Consider the following 21,244-nt stretch of genomic DNA (forward strand, 5'->3'; position numbering starts at 1 on the left):
TTTTCAAGACTTTTGAGAATATTTTAGGCTTCTTCCTTTAATCTAATACCATCCTCAATTTCTCTAAGCCCTGGTTTACCATTTTTCCAGAGTTCTTATTCTTCAAGAAAATGCATTCATTGAGGATTATTTCTTTAAATGTTTGCCATTATTCATCTACTGTCACATCTTTTAATCTAATTTCCAAATCTACTTCAGCAACTTTGTTCCTTATACCTCTGTAATTGTTTTCATTTGAAAATTTATAATGAAATTCTAGCATGTTACAATCATTCTTCTCCAGAGAATTCTTTACTATAGGATTGCTAATTAATTCCACCTTGTTACACAATAATCAAGGAATGAGTCTTTCAAAAAACAAAACATGTTACACTGCACTTAAGTGTCTGAATGTTGGTGCATGTCAGTTTTGATCATTATTTAATCAAAACACCAGTTTTCAATGTTAGTCAAAGCTAACTCTTCTCGAGCAGACATGAGTTGGGGAGGGTGCGGGGGGAGTAGTGGAAGTAAAAGTCATTGCAAAACACACACAAAATATAGTTGATTTGCAGAACATTTCCCATCTCTCTGCTATTGGTTGGGGAATAACAGGTGGTAATCCTTTTGGAATCTTAAGACATAAATTTAGCCAATCCCATCCAACAGGACTAGGGTAGCCACACAGTTGAAATTGCATTACTTCAGTTTGATTCTTTCCCTGTCCTCTGCAATGGAGGGGATCATCTACCACTGCTGCCCCATTTAGTGAAACCTGGTGCATAAGGCAGAGAGCTGTGAGGAGGCAAGCATTAAATTTACTCTTCTGGAATGCCCCTGCAACTCCACAATGAAAGTCTGGGCTATTGTCCAGGTTCTAATAATTTCTTATCCATGAAATCCTCCCCACCTGGAACTTGTGCACCAGCTGACCTGTAGCTACTGGCGGTTGATCAGGTATTTGTTTCAACCTGATAAATACTCGAGGATTAAAATATCTTGGGCCTCAGATTATTAGGTGAGGAAATTTGACATTTACCTCGACCTTCATCAAATCTACTCTCGGTAAAACCTTTTTACGAAGTTATGGTTGCTGAGATTAAGTTCATATGCTGCTAGTTCTGATAAGAACATAAAGTTTACTCAGCCATCAGGGAAAATAAAACAATTCTACTTTGATTGGTAGCCAGTTCTCTTCAATTATCAATTAGATAGATTTACTTTGAGACAATGGGAAAGCTGCAGTGTAACATAATTAAGGAAGGCTCTGAATACTTGCTTCGAAATATAAAATTAGATATTTTTGGAATTGTGAGCGCTTTGAATGATATAAAAGAAATTCAACACTAGGGCATTAACATTTTTCAGATTATCAGGGTCTTCAATTATACAAGTCTGGTTAGGACAACATCAGGGGAGGCATGCTCTGCAGCCCTATGCCAAAATCGGGCAGAGAATGGCTTCCGACGCCAGATCCGGGGCAGGCGCTAGTTTGCGATTCTCCGCCCCTCCAAATCGGCGCGATCAGGACGTGCGCGCTGCGCCATTTGCAAGGCCGTTGGCGTGTCATCAGCTGGCCCACCTACGCTGCTCCGCCCCGGTGGGCTGGGTTCCCGACAGCGCAGGCCACATGTAATCACAGGAAACCTGGTGTGCCGGCTGCGGACAGTGTTCAATGCCGCCACACCCATCCGGGATCTGTGCCGCTGGCCAGGGGGCTGCTGCTAGGGCTGTGGGGTCGGGATGGGCAGGTTTAGGCTTCCAGCACGACTGGTGCAACGTGGCCCAGCGATTCTCCGGCCGTTTTCCACATCACCCTCGGGTGTTCCATGCGGCGCCAGTGCTAGCTCCTCACCGATTCTCCCGCAATGAATCACCCGCGGATTCTCCCTCAGCGTGGGCACGTAGCCTCAGGAGCTGCTGGTGTTAAAAGCTAATGTATTTCAATTCATTATTAAAAATGAAATGGACCTCAAAAGCTCAAGAAATCATTACTGCACAACTAAACAATTGGGCTGAAATGTATTTTTTGAATTTCAGTATTCCAAATAAGGAGCAAAAGCCACAGAAGCAAATAAAGAAAATCCTGAAAATTAAGATCAACTGAATAGAAAACAGGACCCGAAAGGGTACATCTGTAAGTCAGAGCACCCACGTTCCATACACCATTTCTTCCAAAAAGGTTTTCGGATATTAAAAACAACAAAACCAAATACATATTTTCTGCAGCAGAGATTCTAATTATTTCCACTCTTATGCTTGAGGTCGGACTTTCATTTTCTGCTCGGTTTCCTCTGGTTTCATTGAGAGAGATTCAAAATAGCTCCAGGCAGACAACGACTCTTAGGAGAATCATTTTAGAACTTGGGTGATCTTCAGCTGGTAGAGACAATGAAAGTATTCAGCTCCAGCAAGTCTAGCTTTAGCTTCCTGAAGTATTAATATAATTTATGTTTGTAAAAAATTACACAGATGGAAAGTTAACTTAGATTGAGTCTCAGTATGCAGGAGATAAACATACTGGTGTTGATTTTTCCAATTCCAATGCAATGAAAACAATCCTATAATTGCATAATGTGCATTTGAAATATTAAGTTGCTTAAAGAGTTGAGTCTAAGCATGATTTTATACCTTCTTAATCATAAACATCATCTATCTGGTAACTGTTTATATCTTGAAGGATCAAATATCATTGTCCTAATACAGTTTATTTACATTTCTGTAAATATAAACAGCATACATCTCATGCTTACATTTGTTTATTTCTCTTTCTATGGAAGGATAAAGTGATGGTTGGAAGCATGAACTTGTGAATGAATCACCAAAGAACTTTATTAACTTTTTGTCATTGCTGGACATGGTTCCAACTGTGTCAGCAGCTAATAGTACCTCATAAATGTTAACAGTACCACAGCTGAACCCAATTCTGATTATGCCCTCTGCAGACATGCACTTTCTAGCAGGGATTACAAGATAGCAAGCAGGTCCTGGACACTGGCCAATTTTCCTCGTGATTGCCTCAGGAGGTACTGAGGCCTCCTGTCACTCTCTCCCACTGATATCAGCCACCTTACCATCAATTCAAATTGAGCTTGTAATCGTCTGATTTGTATGGCATAATGTTATACCAGTTGCTGCATTTATACATTAAGGCTAGGCTGTTGGAGCAGCAGGGACGAGAAAACATATAATTCAACACTGACAGGCAATTTTTAAAGTCAGGGAGAGAATTGGGGAGAAGGGGATACCGATTTGTTGGTCAGTTAGCTGCCATCTTCATAGTTATATCTAGGTGTAATAGACCTCAGTGTTCATTATTTGCAAATGTGAATCCATAAACTCTTAATCTGCTTTGGGATATGCGCATTAATATTTAAGTGTGGAAAGTTATTTTGAACCAAGACAGAAAACGCACCAATCCTTTACTTGTACAACTAAAAGTCGCAGAAGCTCAATTGTTTACTGTTTTGATTAGGTCTTTGTCAACTTAATGCACACAGTCACACAAAACCATCTTGTGACAGCAGGAGACCAACACTGCTTTGTACAAAAGCTGAACATACCCTCCATTGCCACAAACAGCCGGACAAACCAAAACCAAGTAAAAACTATTGTGATTTTTCAACTATTGCTCATTAAATAAAGTTTCATGATCAGTGTTTTTAATTACAATGTGTGGTTTCCGACAAACTGACATTCTAAATTTAATTTTCCAAAGAAAAAGGTAGCAATTACAGTGGTTACAGACCAGTGGCTGTACAACTTTGGTAGAGATCAACATTCTTTGAATATGTAATATGAATGGGGCCAATGAAGTCTCAACAATAACTGTTAGAACTTAAAAACTATTTTGAACAGCTCATCCTCAAGTCTAATATTGTCTAAAGTCTTAACAAAACATCAAAATTAAGATGCAGCCTTTTCTTTTTGAGAATTCTCTGCATCAATAAAGCAGCCATAGATATTTTAATACAATACTCTTATTTGACTAAAGCATGACCACTGACACAACTGTGTTTTGAAACAGGCAATTGTAGAATTTGAAACAATCAGAGGCTTAAAGCCCTCAATCAATTTGTTTTAAGGTTACATGTTTGATCATTTTGTAAATTTTAAGCAGGACCTAATGCTGTATAATATTAAAGTAAAAAAAAAACTGCCCTATTACATAACCCACAACAAAATACACTGAATTGAGACTCAAATAGAGAAATTCAAATAAGGCAAAACAGTTACTTAAAAAGGATTTGGGGTTTCACTCCCACACTCGCTGCAAAATAAAACCTGTTCCCTGTAATTACAAATATTCTGCCAATTCATTCCTTATTCCCTGAATAAAGACAATTCTATTGCATCAGGTCATCATTCTACTCGGGTTTTAAAGTCTCTAGTATGGTTCCCTTACATTTTTCAACAGTTTCAACCCTTGCACATTGGCTGGCATTACAAGCATTTTCAAACTTTGACCGTACACAGTGAACACAGACAACTAAAACTTAAACCAGCAAAGAGGTATCACTTAATATTTCGGTAACAAATATGGGTCGTGCATGACCCATCATGTCATAATCTTCAATCTTTTCAATGTGAATTTCCTATCTACTGTCAGATATCAATAGTTTATTGTTTACGCTACAATAACAAAGCTCATCAAGAGTTCTGACTAGACTTATGCAAATAAAAGACTGTTGCATTTAAAACCTGTTATAGGAATGCTTGTTCCATTCCCCTCCCCTCCCCTTCCCTTCACCCCAACCCATTCCCCTTTTCAATTCAACGAGAAGCAGCTCATTTCCATCGGAGACAAATGTCGGTAGGACTGGTAACCATCCAGTTTATGTGGCATATTTCTTGGTCCACTGTCTTGCTATTCTGTCATGTTCAGCCCTGTTAGTCATATACTGCGTGGCTATGCTCCCAACCAAAGGGTCCGCTGCAATAAAACAGAAAATATTGATTATCAGTTTACTGCACGATAAGATACAAGTTATAACTGCCAATTTATTTTTCCTAGTTCCCATTTGTCTTGCCACAATCCAGCCTTGAAGTAGCAGCTTGCAGCTGTGCAACTTGCATAGGTGGCAATTAATGTGATCATACCTCACTTACTGGTCTCACATTTGATTGCTAATGGCCTACTTAACTGCGTGACAAATCACAAAGTTCAATTATGTCCTCATTAAATGTCCGCAGCAACACATCCACAGATACCAATGCATAGTAACCCAGGGCCGAAACCTCAAGTGATGGTATCCTTTGGCAAAGCAGAGCAAGTCTACTACAGTGTTTTCACAGCTATCTCAAGAGAGATGGCAAATTTACAGCAGAAAATGTTATTGTGCAAATTAAACAAATGGCATAATATTCCACAAAAACACTAAATCTTATCAGCAAATATGACAATGTGATAAAATATTTTTATAACTTGCTAACCAGATATTTATATGAACTCAATCCTTAATTTGCAAGATGGTTTTTTTGACCATTTTCTTTTCCTTTCAAGTCACCCTCTAGTACAAAGCCCCACATCAAGATTCAAAAAATATGTATTTCTTAGACATCTGGCAATACCATGCCCTGAATAACCCAGGACTTTTCAATGATCCTTTTTTATCCTTCGCCCATGCCTGTTTTTTTTCCAAGCAAAGAATGAGAATTCACTGTGCAGGAAATCAGTTATGAACCTGCATAACAGCACCCCGCCACTCCCACAGACACACACAAAGCAGAGTTGGGCACACTGCCACACTCAGCTGCTCTCAGATAGTCTATTGTTCAATATTTTCAATATTCACAAAAACAGAATTAGAACAATATGCTTGCATTTTTCTTAATTAACTTTGGATGTTAAGAAGAAATTACAAACTTCCTCTGAAACAATCAAATAAGTGCGATAGATTCGGATAGAATTGATGTGGGCGGCACGTTAGCACAGTGGTTAACACTTCTACTTCACAGCACCTGGGTATCGTTCGATTCCCGGCTTGGATCACTGTCTGAGCGGAGCCTGCACGTTCTTCCAGTGTCTGTGTGGGCTTCCTCTGGCTGCTCCGGTTTCCTCCCACACATCCCGAAAGATGTGCTGTTAGGTAATTTAGACATTCTGAATTCTCCCCGTGTACCCGAACAGATGCCGGAATGCGGTGACTGGGGGCTTTTCACAGTAGTTTCATTTCAGTGTTAATGTAAGCCTACTTGTGACAATAAAGATTATTAAAAACTATATCTGCTACATGGAGGCCAAATGGTGAAAGGTCAAATGGCCTTTCCTCCCGGTGCCTGGCATCCATTGTCTTCCCCCCTGCCCCACCCCATCCCCATTATTGAACAACCCACAACCACTCATAACCAGGCAATAATAGGAATTGATCAAATCAGATTATAGACTAGAATTCCTCTTACCAGGATTGCAATCTGTGAGAAGAGAACAAATTGACAGAAGAACCTTAGAGATGGTCAGTGCTGGGCTCCAGTTATCCTTCAGGATATCCAGACAGATCACTCCTTGACTGTTGATATTGCAATGATAGATCCTTGTTCGGAAAGTCACCTGTCAAATTAAGGTAAAAATTAACATGCATAGTTGAGAAATGAGAAAACCTGATCCATTCAACATACTCCAGTAATACAGTCCGGAAGCATTCTCAAGCAAAACAGTAAAACAGTAATTTTATGTGCCTTAGATTATAAATAGTTGAATGACAGACAGGAATTCACACGTTAATTCCTTCATTCGTGTGAACTACGGTTAGTGGACATATCAATATTTCCTATTGTACTGTTTAATGATCACAGTCACAGGTCAAAAGCAACTCCATTAACACAGCTAATGATCATTTATGATTTCATTATGCATTGAGCTATCCAGACAGCCTGTGAACTGACATAGTAAATCACACAACAAAATGTGTGCGTAACAACCCACTAACCAAATAAAGCAGCACTCCTAAACACTGGGAATTGCAATGTCACTGCAGTTTCTGTTTTGGGGAATGTCATCCCTACTTTCCTGTCATGATCAGGATATCCACTAAGCCTTTCTTTCCTAATGTTTACAATACATACAATTTTTAAAAAGTCAGTTAATTTATTACCTGCAATTTATAATGCTTTGAAATCCCCCTCACTATTTATTCATTATAGAAACCAAACATTAACGGTACAAAATTGATATGGAACAAGGTAATTGTGGGAGGAAAGTGGAGCACCCGGAGGAAACCCACACACACACACACAGGGAGAACGTGCAGACACCACACAGACAGTGATCCAAGCCGGGAATCGAACCTGGGACCCTGGAGCTGTGAAGCAATAGTGCTACCCACTGTGCTACCGTGCCGCCCAACCTTAGTTTTTTCAGACATTCAGAAAGCCACGGCAATTTTCTGGCTGTTTTTGTCAGCAGGATCTTCCCGTCCCGCTGATGTCAAACACCACTGCGGGTTTCCTGGTGGTTGGGGTGGAATCAATGGGTAATCTACTGACAGCGATGGAACCAGAAGATCCTGCTGCTGAGCTAACGGCGGGTTGCCTCCCGCTGCCGAGGAACAGCGGGGGTGGGGGGGGGGCGAATCTCTCCCTTGCCTACCCGGGCGGTTTGATATTATACAGCATCTCAAATGAACCTTAATTTTGTAGCTATTAAAATCGAGAAATACCCCAGGCAACTTACAAGGCCACACTCCAAATCCATCAATGCCGCACAAAGATGCTCTACAGCTTTATTATAACAGCACTTGAGAAACAGGTCAGTTTTAGGAGGCATTATATTGAAGATCTCATTTACTGAGACTAGCATTATCATATACTGCTCCCTCAAGAGCAGTGGTTAAATTTAGTGCCTTGCTTCAAATTGCAAGTTTGATGCTAGGCGATTTCAATTATTCTGATCTTACTGTACTTAACCTGGTTGTATCCATAATCTTCAGAGTATGTTCAACTCATCAGAGTAACTTCATAAAAAATAAAAATGGGCTTGATAGTAGTGATAAACTTTAAACCATTTTAAGCATCACAACCAGGTTTCAAATTGTTTAAAATTATTTGTTTTTAGTGATGGGGAAGTTGGGGGGGGGGGAGAAAAGAGAACATCAATGAAACTTCAGAACACAAGCATCAATACAACAATCGTAACCACATTGTTTTGTTTTTATTCCATATTGGACAGTAACTAGTCACTCCTATGTTCAATCAATTTTCGTGAGAAATTAGGTGTGACACTAAAGTCCTTCAATGTTTGACAAAATTTGCAGACTGGAAAATAAAGTTCTCAAATTTTTTGATTTAAAATATGAATTTTATTAGTTACTTTTTTCTGCAAGGTTGAATATAATTTCATGGCACAACAACCTATTCTCATCTGCACCAAGTTTTCACAACTGCCAGAGAAATCAATGAAAGTACTAAACGCCTATTGACAAGCGTCCATTTTCAAAACATGTATCTTTACACTCACACTGCTTTCCCTTTTGAGGGATCATGGTGGAAGTGATGTAATGGAAGGATTCTATGCTGTTTATCAGTTTGTTGATCCGCATTATCGCATTATTGACTCTCCTTCCGTGGCCAAGTCCGAGGGTTGGACTCGAGTCCAGCAATGGGTGCACTCCCACTGAGCCACAAGACTTCCCCATATATCTGAAGAACCCAATTTCCAGGCCAAATAATAGGGCAGCACGGTGGCACAGTGCACAGCACTGCTGCCTCAGTGCCAGGGACCCGAGTTTGATTCCAATCTCGGGTGACTGTCTATGTGGAATTTGCACGTTCTCCCCGTGTTTGCATGGGTTTCCTCTGGGTGCTCCAGTTTCCTGTCACAGTCTAACGATGTGCAGGTTAGTTAGATTGGCCACTCTAAATTGCCCTTAAGTGTCCAAAAGGTTAGGTGGGGTTACGGGGAAAGGGCAGAGGATTGGCCTTAGGTAGGGTGGTCTTTCGCAGGGTTGGTGCAGACTCGATGGGCTGAATGGCCTCCTTTTTGCACTGGAGGGATTTTATTCTATGAACAACCTCCAGCTGCTCAGCAACAGAGTTGCAAGACCAGGTCAATTTGAATGAATGGTAAGTTACTACCTACCAATGATACAGCAGGTGTCAGAAACTCTAAAAAGGCACTTAATTTACCAGTATCCCTGTACTTTTAGTAGCTGCAGTTTTTCACTTTCAGAGTCAAAACTCTTCCTCATACAACGTAAATCCAATATACATCCAAAGGCATTTCAGTCTTTATTGATGCTTTTTCAAAGTGCAAAGTAAATGTAAAACATTTTATTGCTATTACCCTCATACAGACGGGATATATCCAAGGATTCTATGGGAGGCAAGTAATGAAATTGCAGAGCCGTTGGCAATGATCTTTTCATCCTCGCTGTCAACAGGGGTGGTACCAGAGGATTGGAGAGTGGCGAATGTCGTGCCCCTGTTCAAAAAAGGGAATCGGGATAACCCTGGGCCAGTTAGTCTTACTTCGGTGGTAGGCAAAGTAATGGAAAGGGTACGGAGGGATAGTATTTCTGAGCATCTGGAAAGACACTGCTTGATTAGGGATAGTCAGCACGGATTTGTGAGGGGTAGGTCTTGCCTTACAAGTCTTATTGACTTCTTTGAGGAGGTGACCAAGCATGTGCATGAAGGTAAAGCAGTGGATGTGGTGTACATGGATTTTAGTAAGATATTTGATAAGGTTCCCCATGGTAGGCTTATGCAGAAAGTAAGGAGGCATGGGATAGTGGGAAATTTGGCCAGTTGGATAACGAACTGGCTAACCGATAGAAGACAGAGAGTGGTGGTGGATGGCAAATATTCAGCCTGGAGCCCAGTTACCAGTGGCATACCACAGGGATCAGTTCTGGGTCCTCTGCTGTTTGTGATTTTCATTAACGACTTGGATGAGGGAGTTGAAGGGTGGGTCAGTAAATTTGCAGATGATACGAAGATTGGTGAAGTTGTGGATAGTGAGGAGGGCTGTTGTCGGCTTCAAAGAGACATAGATAGGATGCAGAGCTGGGCTGAGAAGTGGCAGATGGAGTTTAACCCTGACAAGTGTGAGGTTGTCCATTTTGGAAGGACAAATATGAATGCGGAATACAGGGTTAATGGTAGGGTTCTTGGCAATGTGGAGGAGCAGAGAGATCTTGGGGTCTATGTTCATAGATCTTTGAAAGTTGCCACTCAAGTGGATAGAGCTGTGAAGAAGGCCTATGGTGTGCTAGCGTTCATTAGCAGAGGGATTGAATTTAAGAGTCGTGAGGTGATGATGCAGCTGTACAAAACCTTGGTCAGGCCACATTTGGAGTACTGTGTGCAATTCTGGTCACCTCATTTTCGGAAGGATGTGGAAGCTTTGGAAAAGGTGCAAAGGAGATTTACCAGGATGTTGTCTGGAATGGAGAGTAGGTCTTACGAGGAAAGGTTGAGGGTGCTAGGCCTTTTCTCATTAGAACGGAGAAGGATGAGGGGCGACTTGATAGAGGTTTATAAGATGATCAGGGGAATAGATAGAGTAGACAGTCAGAGACTTTTTCCCCGGGTGGAACACACCATTACAAGGGGACATAAATTTAAGATAAATGGTGGAAGATATAGGGGGGATGTCAGAGGTAGGTTCTTTACCCAGAGAGTAGTGGGGGCATGGAATGCACTGCCTGTGGAAGTAGTTGAGTCGGAAACGTTAGGGACCTTCAAGCGGCTATTGGATAGGTACATGGATTAGGGTAGAATAATGGAGTGTAGATTAATTTCTTCTTAAGGGCAGCACGGTAGCATTGTGGATAGCACAATTGCTTCACAGCTCCAGGGTCCCAAGTTCGATTTCGACTTGGGTCACTGTCTGTGTGGAGTCTGCACATCCTCCCCGTGTGTGCGTGGGTTTCCTCCGGGTGCTCCGGTTTCCTCCCACAGTCCAAAGATGTGCAGGTTGGGTGGATTGGCCATGATAAATTGCCCTTAGTGTCCAAAATTCTATGATTAACCTAGGATAAAAGTTCGGCACAACATCGTGGGCTGAAGGGCCTGTTCTGTGCTGTATTTTTCTCTCTCTCTCTCAGACTTTAGTACAATCCTTCATGGCAACAATTCAGAGCCATATCCATACACCAGTCAGGTAGAGCATGAAAACAAATGCAATCAAAACACAACACTTTCTCTAATCAGTTTCATGTGTCAACATTTATACTGATTACAAAGGCAGTGCAACGTCAACTACTAAAGTAGAGCCTGGGATATTTGTCAATTATGTTATGTCCTCTCATTATTCAAATACGGTCCCATTAAATGGAGTAGAAATCAATAAGAACACCTGGGGAGACTATGGAGGGTAGAATAATCTCAAACAGTAACTGCATATAAACCCAAGTTTTGATAAAAAGTGAAATTTTACCGAATCTCTAAATAAGCTCACTCAATGGCCTCTTGGGTGAAGTGACCTTCTCCCAGTGTCTGTGTGGGTCTCACCCCCACAACCCAAAGATGTGCAGGATAGGTGGATTGGCCATGCTAAATTGTCCCTTAAGTGGAAAAATAATTGGGTACTTTAAATTTGTAAAACAAAAATGATGTTAGTTAGTCTGTACATTAGGGGGAACAAATATGAACGGGCAAAAATACAGTCAGAGTTTCCATTTTCCCAACTTGTTGGAAAAAGTGTGACAGAAAAATGTATCCGGCTTGGCTATCATGTCCTCCCAGAATCAAACAGCTTCTGGGCATTCACTACGCGCATGGTCAATGACCACTTGGTCATGGCAGAGAAGAACGCCCAGTATATGCTGAGTCATACTCTGAGTGAGTATCTTCATGACAGGAGAGGGAGCAACCAAGAAACAGCAAACATCTTACTGAACAATGGAAATTCCATCACACGGCCCGACACTTACTCAGTTAGTTGTAGGTACAGGAATTCATTCAAAGGATTATAGATATTGGTGTTTACAAATGAAATGGTGAACTAGACCTGGACCTGAAATATGGCTAAACAAATGTTATCTGGCGAGTCTTAAAGGTTTAAACCCATCCCAACTTAATAATACTTGGATATTGGAATACAGAGTAATATTGAAAAATTTGTCTATAGAACATAGAACAGTACAGCACAGAACAGGCCCTTCGGCCCTCGATGTTGTGCCGAGCCATGATCACCCTACTCAAACCCACGTATCCACCCTATACCCGTAACCCAACAACCCCCCCCCTTAACCTTACTTTTTAGGACACTACGGGCAATTTAGCATGGCCAATCCACCTAAGCCGCACATCTTTGGACTGTGGGAGGAAACCGGAGCACCCGGAGGAAACCCACGCACACACGGGGAGGACGTGCAGACTCCGCACAGACAGTGACCCAGCCGGGAATCGAACCTGGGACCCTGGAGCTGTGAAGCATTTATGCTAACCACTATGCTACCGTGCTGCCCTAAATTGGATACCAAATTTTGCAAAGTTTAGGATAGTACCTATTCACTTGCAACAGGACATAAGAAGATAGCAGAATGGGCAGATGGCAAGTGGAATTTAATACAGAGAAGTGTTAGGTGATGCATTTTGGCAGAAGGGATAGCGAGGAAATAGGGACTTACAGCACAGTTCTATAAAGTATGCAGGGAACTGCGTGCTCAGGTGCATAGATCTTTGAAGACAGCAGGATATATTGAGAGATTTATTAGAAAGGCACATCAGATCCTGGGCTTCACAAGTAATCGAGTGGAAAAGCAGGGAATTCTGAACCTTTATAAAGCTCTGCTTCGGCCACAACTGCACCCAGTTTTCGTCACCACAATTAAGGAAGCATGTGAGGGGCCCATGAAATTTCCCTGAATAGTTCCAGGGATGACGGACTCTAGTTCGAAGTTGAAGAATTTCTTTTTGCAGCAACTGGTAATGACCTACAACTCGCTGGTCACGAGGGTGGTGGAAGGGCAGCCTATGATTTCAAAAGGATATCGGATGGGCACTTGAGGGCTACAGGGATAGTGTGGGGGGAATGGAACTCAGTGAAGAGTCAGGACATGGCTGGCATGGACTCAATGGGCTAAATGGCCCATGTGCCACAATGGCTCTATGATTTTAATCTAAATTGACCAATCTAATTCTGTTTTGAAGAAGGCAGGATTGGTATTCAGACCTGTAATAAATGCTATAAATGTAGAGTAATTGTGGGTGTGCGGGAATAGGATAAGTTAGACACAGCCCACGAATATCATGGGTGAACACTACATCCATTTCTAATATTACTAAGTACTCTGAAGCAAAGCTCCGAAACACTGGAATGCTGGTGCTGCAACAATAGCACACTAAAATTCAACTTTACCATAAACATTTCATTACTTCTCTACTAGGCTCTTTGCAGTGAAGCAGCATCCTCTCTTGGTAAGAGAAACCGATGTAATCAGCAACACTGCTCCTGCTGCCTTCTATATATACTCTTAAAATCCATCTGTATGACCCAGTGTCAGCAGTGGCATCCACAGGCAAACTGGCAAGAGCAAAATCTCAACACTTCTGAATCACATCTCAAACACTCAATGAGAAGTGGTTCTTATAACACAGCTTTCAAAAACGAGCATAGACCAATTTTAAACTATTATGGCAACAAGTTATAAATAAACTCATCATATTGTCAAATTGTAAACACCACTCTCACATGTGAAAACATTGTAAAAAAAAGTCCCCTTACCTTGGGTGGTTTGAAAGGATATTCTGCTGAAAATACAATGTCAAGGAAGAACACACCACCTTCATAAACTGACCCAGGGGGCCCCAGAATTGTTGACCTCCATTCATAAACATTATCGCCTTTTGGTCCAGCACTGAAAAGCAAAAATGAAATTGTAATACATTTTTTAAAAGATTAATATTGACGAGAAATCACAAACTGTATTAAGAGATCATTTGTAATTTTGCATAAGCAGGTGTCCCTCAATTCTTTATTACCTAAGCATTCAAGTAACTGGTGGAAAGAAACTTCTGTTTAGAATTGAAGGGGGGGGGGGAGATGCGGACTGTGTGGGGGGACGGGGACGGGGGGGGGGGGGGGGGGGGAGACAGAGGCAGGTGGCAGTCAGACAAGGTTGCGGACAGGATTTATTTAAGCTACAAGATGTAAACAAGTTACCCCTTCCAAATATAAAGATCCAAAGCTTCCCCCCCGCTTAAGACAATTCAGTAAAATTCTAGAATATTAATGACCAAATCTACTTATTGCATTTTTACATTGCTTTGTGCTTTCAAATACACAGATAGGATGGGAATAGAGGGATACGGACTCTGGAAGTGTAGAAGGTTTTAGGTTAGTCAGGCAGCATGGTCAGCGCAGGCTTGGAGTGCCGAAGGGCCTGTTCCTGTGATGTACCTTTCTTCGTTCTTTAGAACAAAAGGGCAGCGTCACTCACAAAGAAGTTGATCATCTAAAAGTTTATACTTTTCCCATTAATCTTCAATGATGCTCTTAGCCAGATATTCATGTAAATTTTTATTTAAAAGTTGTTAATGAGATGCAGTTATTAGTCTGGAGGGAATAATCTATCAATTGTATTTCGTATTACATCTTCTAGTTTTGTAATCCATATAACTTAAGCAACCTACATTATCTGCATGAATGAGTATTCTAACCCTTAGATTAAAACTGATGAATCAGGACATAGCTGGGATCTTGGAACCACCAAAGCATCAAGCAGTCATGCTTCCTCTGGTGCAGGAGGATCAGAGCAAAGTCTTGACGTGATGGTATGCATCATTAGATCACAAAGACCTAGAATTGTTCAAAATCTGCTTTTGGACAGTGGACCCCTACTCCAAAACAGATGGTGGGCCTTAAAGCATAGAAGAAAAACTGGTATGTAAAAACAAAAGCATATCTAAAGTTGTTAGAATAGTGATAACGAACAAAAATTTGAAATCAGAGAACATGCACCGTACTTTATGCGTAATTACTTGTTGTACAGGTAATTACAATAACAAATCTATTCTTGCCATCTGAGGATCTCCATTGTTAGAATCATACCGGTGTGGCCAGCTGAAATTTGACGACTGGCTTCAGGAGACCAAAATTATTTTGTAATTTTTTTTCAAAGATAGGATGCTGAATACTTAAAGCTCTTCACAATTTAAAAGAACCAATCTAATCATTCTTCTCTGAACACTTCTCCAATACACCCTTGCCCTATTCATAAGATCGCTATGGATGAAGATGACCATTTAAATTTATGCTTCCAGAAAGATCCTGAACTCTTCCTCCGCAGCATCCAATTACTTAAGTTATTCTGGGTTCTACACAGGGGCTTTATTCATAAAGTCAATGGCTAAACACTTTTGGAAAATGTAGAGGTAGTCTGACTTCTGTTGCTTGGCTGATGATTCAAGAAAATAACATTAAATATTGAGGAGTTTCATATTTAACAAACGAAAAGCTGGACATAAACAGGAGGCTAGTTATCTCCAAGGGAAAAATGGTTTTCCTGTTAGCAGATGCCGATTGGTTATGTAGTTGCAATTCAAATTTCCAGTATTCACGGGTTTTTCTTAATCAATGACCTCCATGTTTTCCCTTGACGACCAGACACTGACTTGGTTTCAGATTCACCATGCTGGAATTTGACCGTATGACTTCATGTCTGACTATGACAACCATCAATTTCTTTTTTGTAATAAAAAAAAACTCAGCATGGATTTTTTTCTCTCTCCAGAATGCATAAGTTTGTTTTGGAACCCTGCAGTTTGCATTTGCCCAACGTATGCAGGAGAAGCATGAAAATAATTTCCATTTTAACCTGCATTCCTGACATTTCGATTTTCTGCTGCATACATTCCTGAGACACTCAGGAATAGTATCTATTTAAAACTGCATTAACAATGGCTTGCAACTGGTTCAGAATTTTAAAATCTGCCTAAGGATCTAAAACAAAAATCACAGGCTAAGTTCTGATTACATTCTGTACTACGTTCACTTTAAAATGCATTGTGAACTTTCCAAAACAGTCCCAGAGATCTCTTGACCTTTCTTACTATTACCCAAAGGAAAAAAAAAGTGTTATTTTATTGATACACTGATCAGTCTGTGATGAGATCAGACTCCACACACAGGTAGTGGAGTCTTTTTAATTTCTTCTGGTCAAGCAGGGTTAAGGGGGTGGAGAATAACGGAGGCAAAATGCAAGGACAGAGGCAGTGAAAAGGGAAAACGAACAGACAGCAATGCTGAAAGAAGTAGAATTCAAATCAGCAAGGGTAGAAAAATTGAGGCATGGAAACAGCCGACCTGCTTGAATTGGGGCTGGTTGGGATATAGTGTGGTGAGCGGTGTGGAACTGTAGTTGGGGGAAGGGTTTGAGAAAAGGAAAAAATGAAGCAGGATAGGGGATAACTTGTAAGGGGCAATGAAGATTGGCCAGGGAAGACATTTTGCTCAAGGGATGGGGTCTGGCCTTGTGTTGGCTCAGCGGCTAGGGTACCTCTCACTTTAAAAAAAAACTTTTCTGTTTTCCATCGGTCTCTGTTTCTTGCTGAAGGAGAGTTTCAAGGCCAAACCTTCCACGGGTCAAGGAGTGGATGTGATGACTGGAAGACTTTAGGAATATTGGATTCTAAGTATTGGGAAATTTAAGGGTTAAAAGCCTGGGATTAGAGTGTGTTTGACTGCAGTGGCCATGCTTTTTAGAAAAAAAAAGTCCTGTTTTGCAGGGTCTGGGGCTTTTAACAGGCAGAAGGTGAAATTGACAAAGGAATGCATGTTTCAGTCTGGACTAATGGACTGTGGTTTGAATGGGAAAGTTAATGTGCTTTGCAGGCTGCAGAGATAATTTGTTTTTTAGCTTGGGGAAATGAGGTAATTGCTGTGTGGAGCCAAGGCATGCAGAGAGACATTTTGAAAAGCTTTAGAGGCAGGTGTTTTGGAGAGAGGAGTTGAGTTTTGATCTGCTTGATACCGAGTCCACAATTCTCCCACAGTAAGATAGATCGAGGGCTATGTGTTTCTTGTTGTTCAATGGGAAAGAGAGTCGTAGTGTTTAAGGGATAAGATGTTATTTTTGGGTGTGAAGTTAAAAAAGTTAATATTGTATTCATAATAAAGTTTTGTTTTTAAAAATACCAAAGCCCTATTTCTTCATGCAATCGCTCCTGGGCTGAATCATTCTTTCCGTAGTCTTAAAAATAAACTAAAATATTTGGTCCAGTATCCTAGCCACTGTTGGGGTCTGGTCTCGGATCGTAATAATAGTTACAACTGCAATCTTAAGTAATTCACGACTTATCTTCCTATTGTTATAATTTTAACAAAATCCAGGAATGATTGACGCTCCTTTCTTTAAAAAAAATTCATCATGGGATAAGGGCATCGCTGGCTGGGCCAGCATCTAACTGTTTTTTATCTGAGTGCATTACGGAGGGAATTTAAGAGTCAACCACATGGAGGAGTCATGTGTAGGCCAGACTAAGTGAGGGCAGCTGATTTCCTTCCTTCAAAGGACATGAATGAACCAGATGGGTTTTTACAACAACCGACAGTAGTTTCATGGTCGTCATCAGACTTTTAATTACAGATTTTTTTGGATTGATATTAAATTTCACCATCTGCCCTTGTGGGATTCCAAACCAGATCCCCAGAGCATTACCCTGGGTGTCTGGATTACTAGTCTAGTGGTAATACCACCATCTCCCCATGTGTTCAGTTATGGACTGCCACTTTATTTTGGCATGAGCCTCATAAGCAGTTAGCTATATTTATAATGCCCTTAGACGGTGCTACTTTTAACATTTAATAAATACAACAACGTTACTAAGTAAACAATTACAGAAAAGAGACATGGAGCACAGAATTATTGAGCAAGGGCTTTTGATATGTGACGCTGCCTGTCCCAGATGGACAGAAACCCTGTGACCCCCTTCAGTCCTAAACTACTCACAATGGGCTTTTTCTGGATCCCTTAGCCCCAATTTGATCAAACAAAACAGTGGACGACAGCCACTTAATGCACACACATCCATCTTTCACCTTCATAACCTGCTTGAGAGCTTGTCAGTTTTAAGTTTGGACTGAAACAGTACGACATATTTTCCACAAATATAAGTTTTTCCTCCATGCTTAGAATCTCAAAGAGCGAACAGGGAAATCAAATATTTGGGGTGTATATCATTACACTGTTGATACTGAACAAAAATGATTAATTTATTGCAACAAATCCTAATCAGCTGAAATTCAGATGAGCTATTTGTACTGGGAAATGACATGAGATGCAAGTCCAATCAAATATGATGCACAAATTCTATTATGCATGTTCTCTATCCCGTTTCCTTCTCTCACTGAATCACACATCCACCTCTCAATCTTCCATCAATAGTAGTGCAAATTAGTCTCCAGGGAGTACACATATGAAGCCTGTCCAAGACCCTGCTACCTCAAAATAGAATTTAGTCAAATCACCAGCAGAGATCAAACGGAGAGGATAAAATCTAATTAGACAATTACTGTATCATTAGCAAGTGTATTTTCTGATGTCAGGTCAGCAAACCAGCAGTGCAGCAAAAATCGCAGATGCCAAAATACATCCCACTACTTTGTGGAAATTGAAGTTATTGCTCCATCTTTCCACCACTAAGATACACATTTGTTTAGAAATAATCATAACTTCTTTCGGTGTGCAATAATCTTCTGACTTGTTGCAATTTGAAAGTAAGTTAAGTAAAAAACACTTCTATAATGAGACTCATTACCAAAAAATACAGAAATAGGATAGGATTAAACCTAATTAGACACTGGGTGTGATTATTAAACGGGACAAAAACAGAGTGCGTTAATGGGGTGTTTCTCGGCACTGTAAATACCTCTATTTAACGGCACTGTTTCTTTTGGCCTCGACCCACGGCACCCAACTTAGCTCTTACGGGGTCCTCGAGCCCCTCCTCACCCCATCTCTAAAGGTCAAGGCACCACTGGGCCTGACCCCTGCCACTGCCAGGGTGGCAGTGGAAGTGCCAGGATACCACCCTGTCCACACCAGAGCACGGTAACCCCGGCATCTCCAATGGCCTGGGAGACCCCGCAGGTGCCATTATGCCTGATCCAAGTTCGTGGAAACCAATGCTAAACAGCACCCTGGCAAGGTCTCCCAGGACTCTGGGAGAATATGGCGCAGATGTATTTAACTGAGCCTAAATACGCTAATCTGGATCTCGCCCAGCAAGGGGGAGATGCAGATTGCGATGTCTGGCGAGATTCAATGGCCTCACCCTGTCACCAAGTCTGGCGCGACAAGGCCATTAAATCGCAGATAGTTACTCCATCACACTTGGAGACTTCAAATATTTACAGCTCAAATAAAATGGTTCAAACATTTATAAATTGAGAAGCTTAGTTTTTAAGATGGTACATCTCTTTAATGCTCCAAGTAAATATGTATTACGGGTGTTAATGCTAATTTATTCTGCTCGTCCCATTGGATGAGTGGTCATCATCTTTGGCCCCCACAATAAATTCCATTCCCTGATCCTCATTGGCATCACTCTCCCTCACAACTGCCTGAAGCTGAACCACTGTATGCAATCTTAATCTTGTGCTCAACTTGGAGATGAGCTTCTGCCCACCGGGTCGCCCCATCAGCACGACTGTGTCTCAGCTCATCTGTTCCTGCCTTTGTTACCTCGCGGTGAGAATATACCAACGCTTCCTGGCCGGTCCCCCATCCTCCACCCCACATAAATTTGAACGCATCTAAAATTCTGCTGCCTGTACCTTAACTCACAAAGTCCTGTTCACTTATTGGATTTGGATTGGTTTATTGTCACGTGTACCGAGGTACAGTGAAAAGTATTTTTCTGCGAGCAGCTCATTAAGTACATGGGAAGAAAAGGGAATAAAAGAAAATACATAATAGAGCAACACAACATATACAATGTAACAACATAAGCACCGGCATTGGATGAAGCATACAGGGTGCAGTGTTAATGAGGTCAGTCCATAAGAGGGTCATTTAGGAGTCTGGTGACAATGGGGAAGAAGCTGTTTTTGAGTCTGTGTGTGTTCTCAGACTTCCGTATCTCCTGCCCGATGGAAGAAGTTGGAAGAGTGAGTATCATCCCCCAGTCCCTGGTGGTCTACACTGGCTCATGGTTTGACCCTCAGCTACTAGACTCCTCAACGACTCTCTCTTGGACTGATCTGTTCCCGTAAGAACACTATCCACGACGCCCTATGCTGCTCTTGTTTGGCCCTTGTTTCGCACTGTGACCAATCACTATTTGTTGACGTACCAATGTACGTACTGTGTATGTTCCCTTGGCTGCAAAAAAATACTTTTCACTTTACTTCGGTACACGTGACAATAAATATCAATCAATCAATCTAGTGAAGAGTCTGCAGCATTTAGACAACAAAATGGCATCTGGCATATTAGAACCACCCGGTATCATCCCTCCTCGAAAGGTCTGGCTGGAAGGGGAGGTCCAAACTTTCAAAATGGGTATTTTAAAAAAAAAACCATGTTCATGGACATGCAGCTGGCATGGTTCCGTTTTAACTACCACACAACACCACATGTGACAACGGGAATCGCACCTGCAAAACTGTTGATGAGCTGATGACGTAGAAACCGGTTGAGTCTCACATTTCTCAACCTCGGCAGGAAAGCAGAGGTGAAGCAGGAGACTAAAGCGGCACCATGACTTGAGGACACCAGGGCAGCAATTTCAGTTACGGGATGAGGTCCATGTCTGCAACTTTGGAGATGTGGCACTTTGGCTCCCAGGTGTAATGCTGGAGAGAGCGGGTTCTGTCTTGTACAATGTTCAGATTTGGGGAGAGTTCAGCAGGAGCATTTGGACCACCTGAAGAAGCGAGAGCACGTGCTTCATGACGTCCAACCGACAGCACAGACGTCTCCTTCATACCAGGACCGGTCCGCAAGTCTAGCGACCTAACCATCTGGATCCCAGAGTCCGGTCCAGGAGGAAGACGATGACTCCGGTTTGGAGATGGACACGGAAGTGTCAGTGCTTATGGACAACTTGTGTCTGTGACCAAGGTCCCGGTAATAACACTCCGGTGGCCGGCCAGAAAACAATGGACGATGAACCGACATACCCCACCCAACCAGAGCCGCAGCATTGTATCTGACCCCCACAAGGACCAAGGGGAAACCATTGTTGAATTCCCCGAGGACTCAGAGTGTGAGCCGCCTTACAAACTTACATAGAACATAGAACATAGAACGATACAGCGCAGTACAGGCCCTTCGGCCCTCAATGTTGCACCGACATGGAAAAAAACTAAAGGCCATCT

At 41.6% G+C, this 21,244-nt stretch overlaps 1 protein-coding gene across 1 annotated transcript in view; it reads right to left on the reverse strand.

Moving 5' to 3' along the window:
* Positions 1–2,786: 2,786 nt before the first annotated feature.
* The window catches only part of LOC119966117 (ubiquitin-conjugating enzyme E2 E1-like), a 124,596-nt gene continuing 106,138 nt past the window's right edge, over positions 2,787–21,244 (reverse strand). The window contains exons 3-5 of the mRNA XM_038797350.1: positions 13,649–13,781; positions 6,382–6,529; positions 2,787–4,912 (exon numbers count right to left, since the gene is read on the reverse strand). Of these exons, the coding sequence (XP_038653278.1) occupies positions 4,815–4,912; positions 6,382–6,529; positions 13,649–13,781 (379 nt within the window). The 3' untranslated portion in view covers positions 2,787–4,814. The remainder of the gene's footprint in view (positions 4,913–6,381; positions 6,530–13,648; positions 13,782–21,244) is intronic.

This window comes from Scyliorhinus canicula, chromosome 5 (assembly GCF_902713615.1).
Source record: "Scyliorhinus canicula chromosome 5, sScyCan1.1, whole genome shotgun sequence".
NCBI classification, from domain to species: Eukaryota; Metazoa; Chordata; class Chondrichthyes; order Carcharhiniformes; family Scyliorhinidae; genus Scyliorhinus; species Scyliorhinus canicula.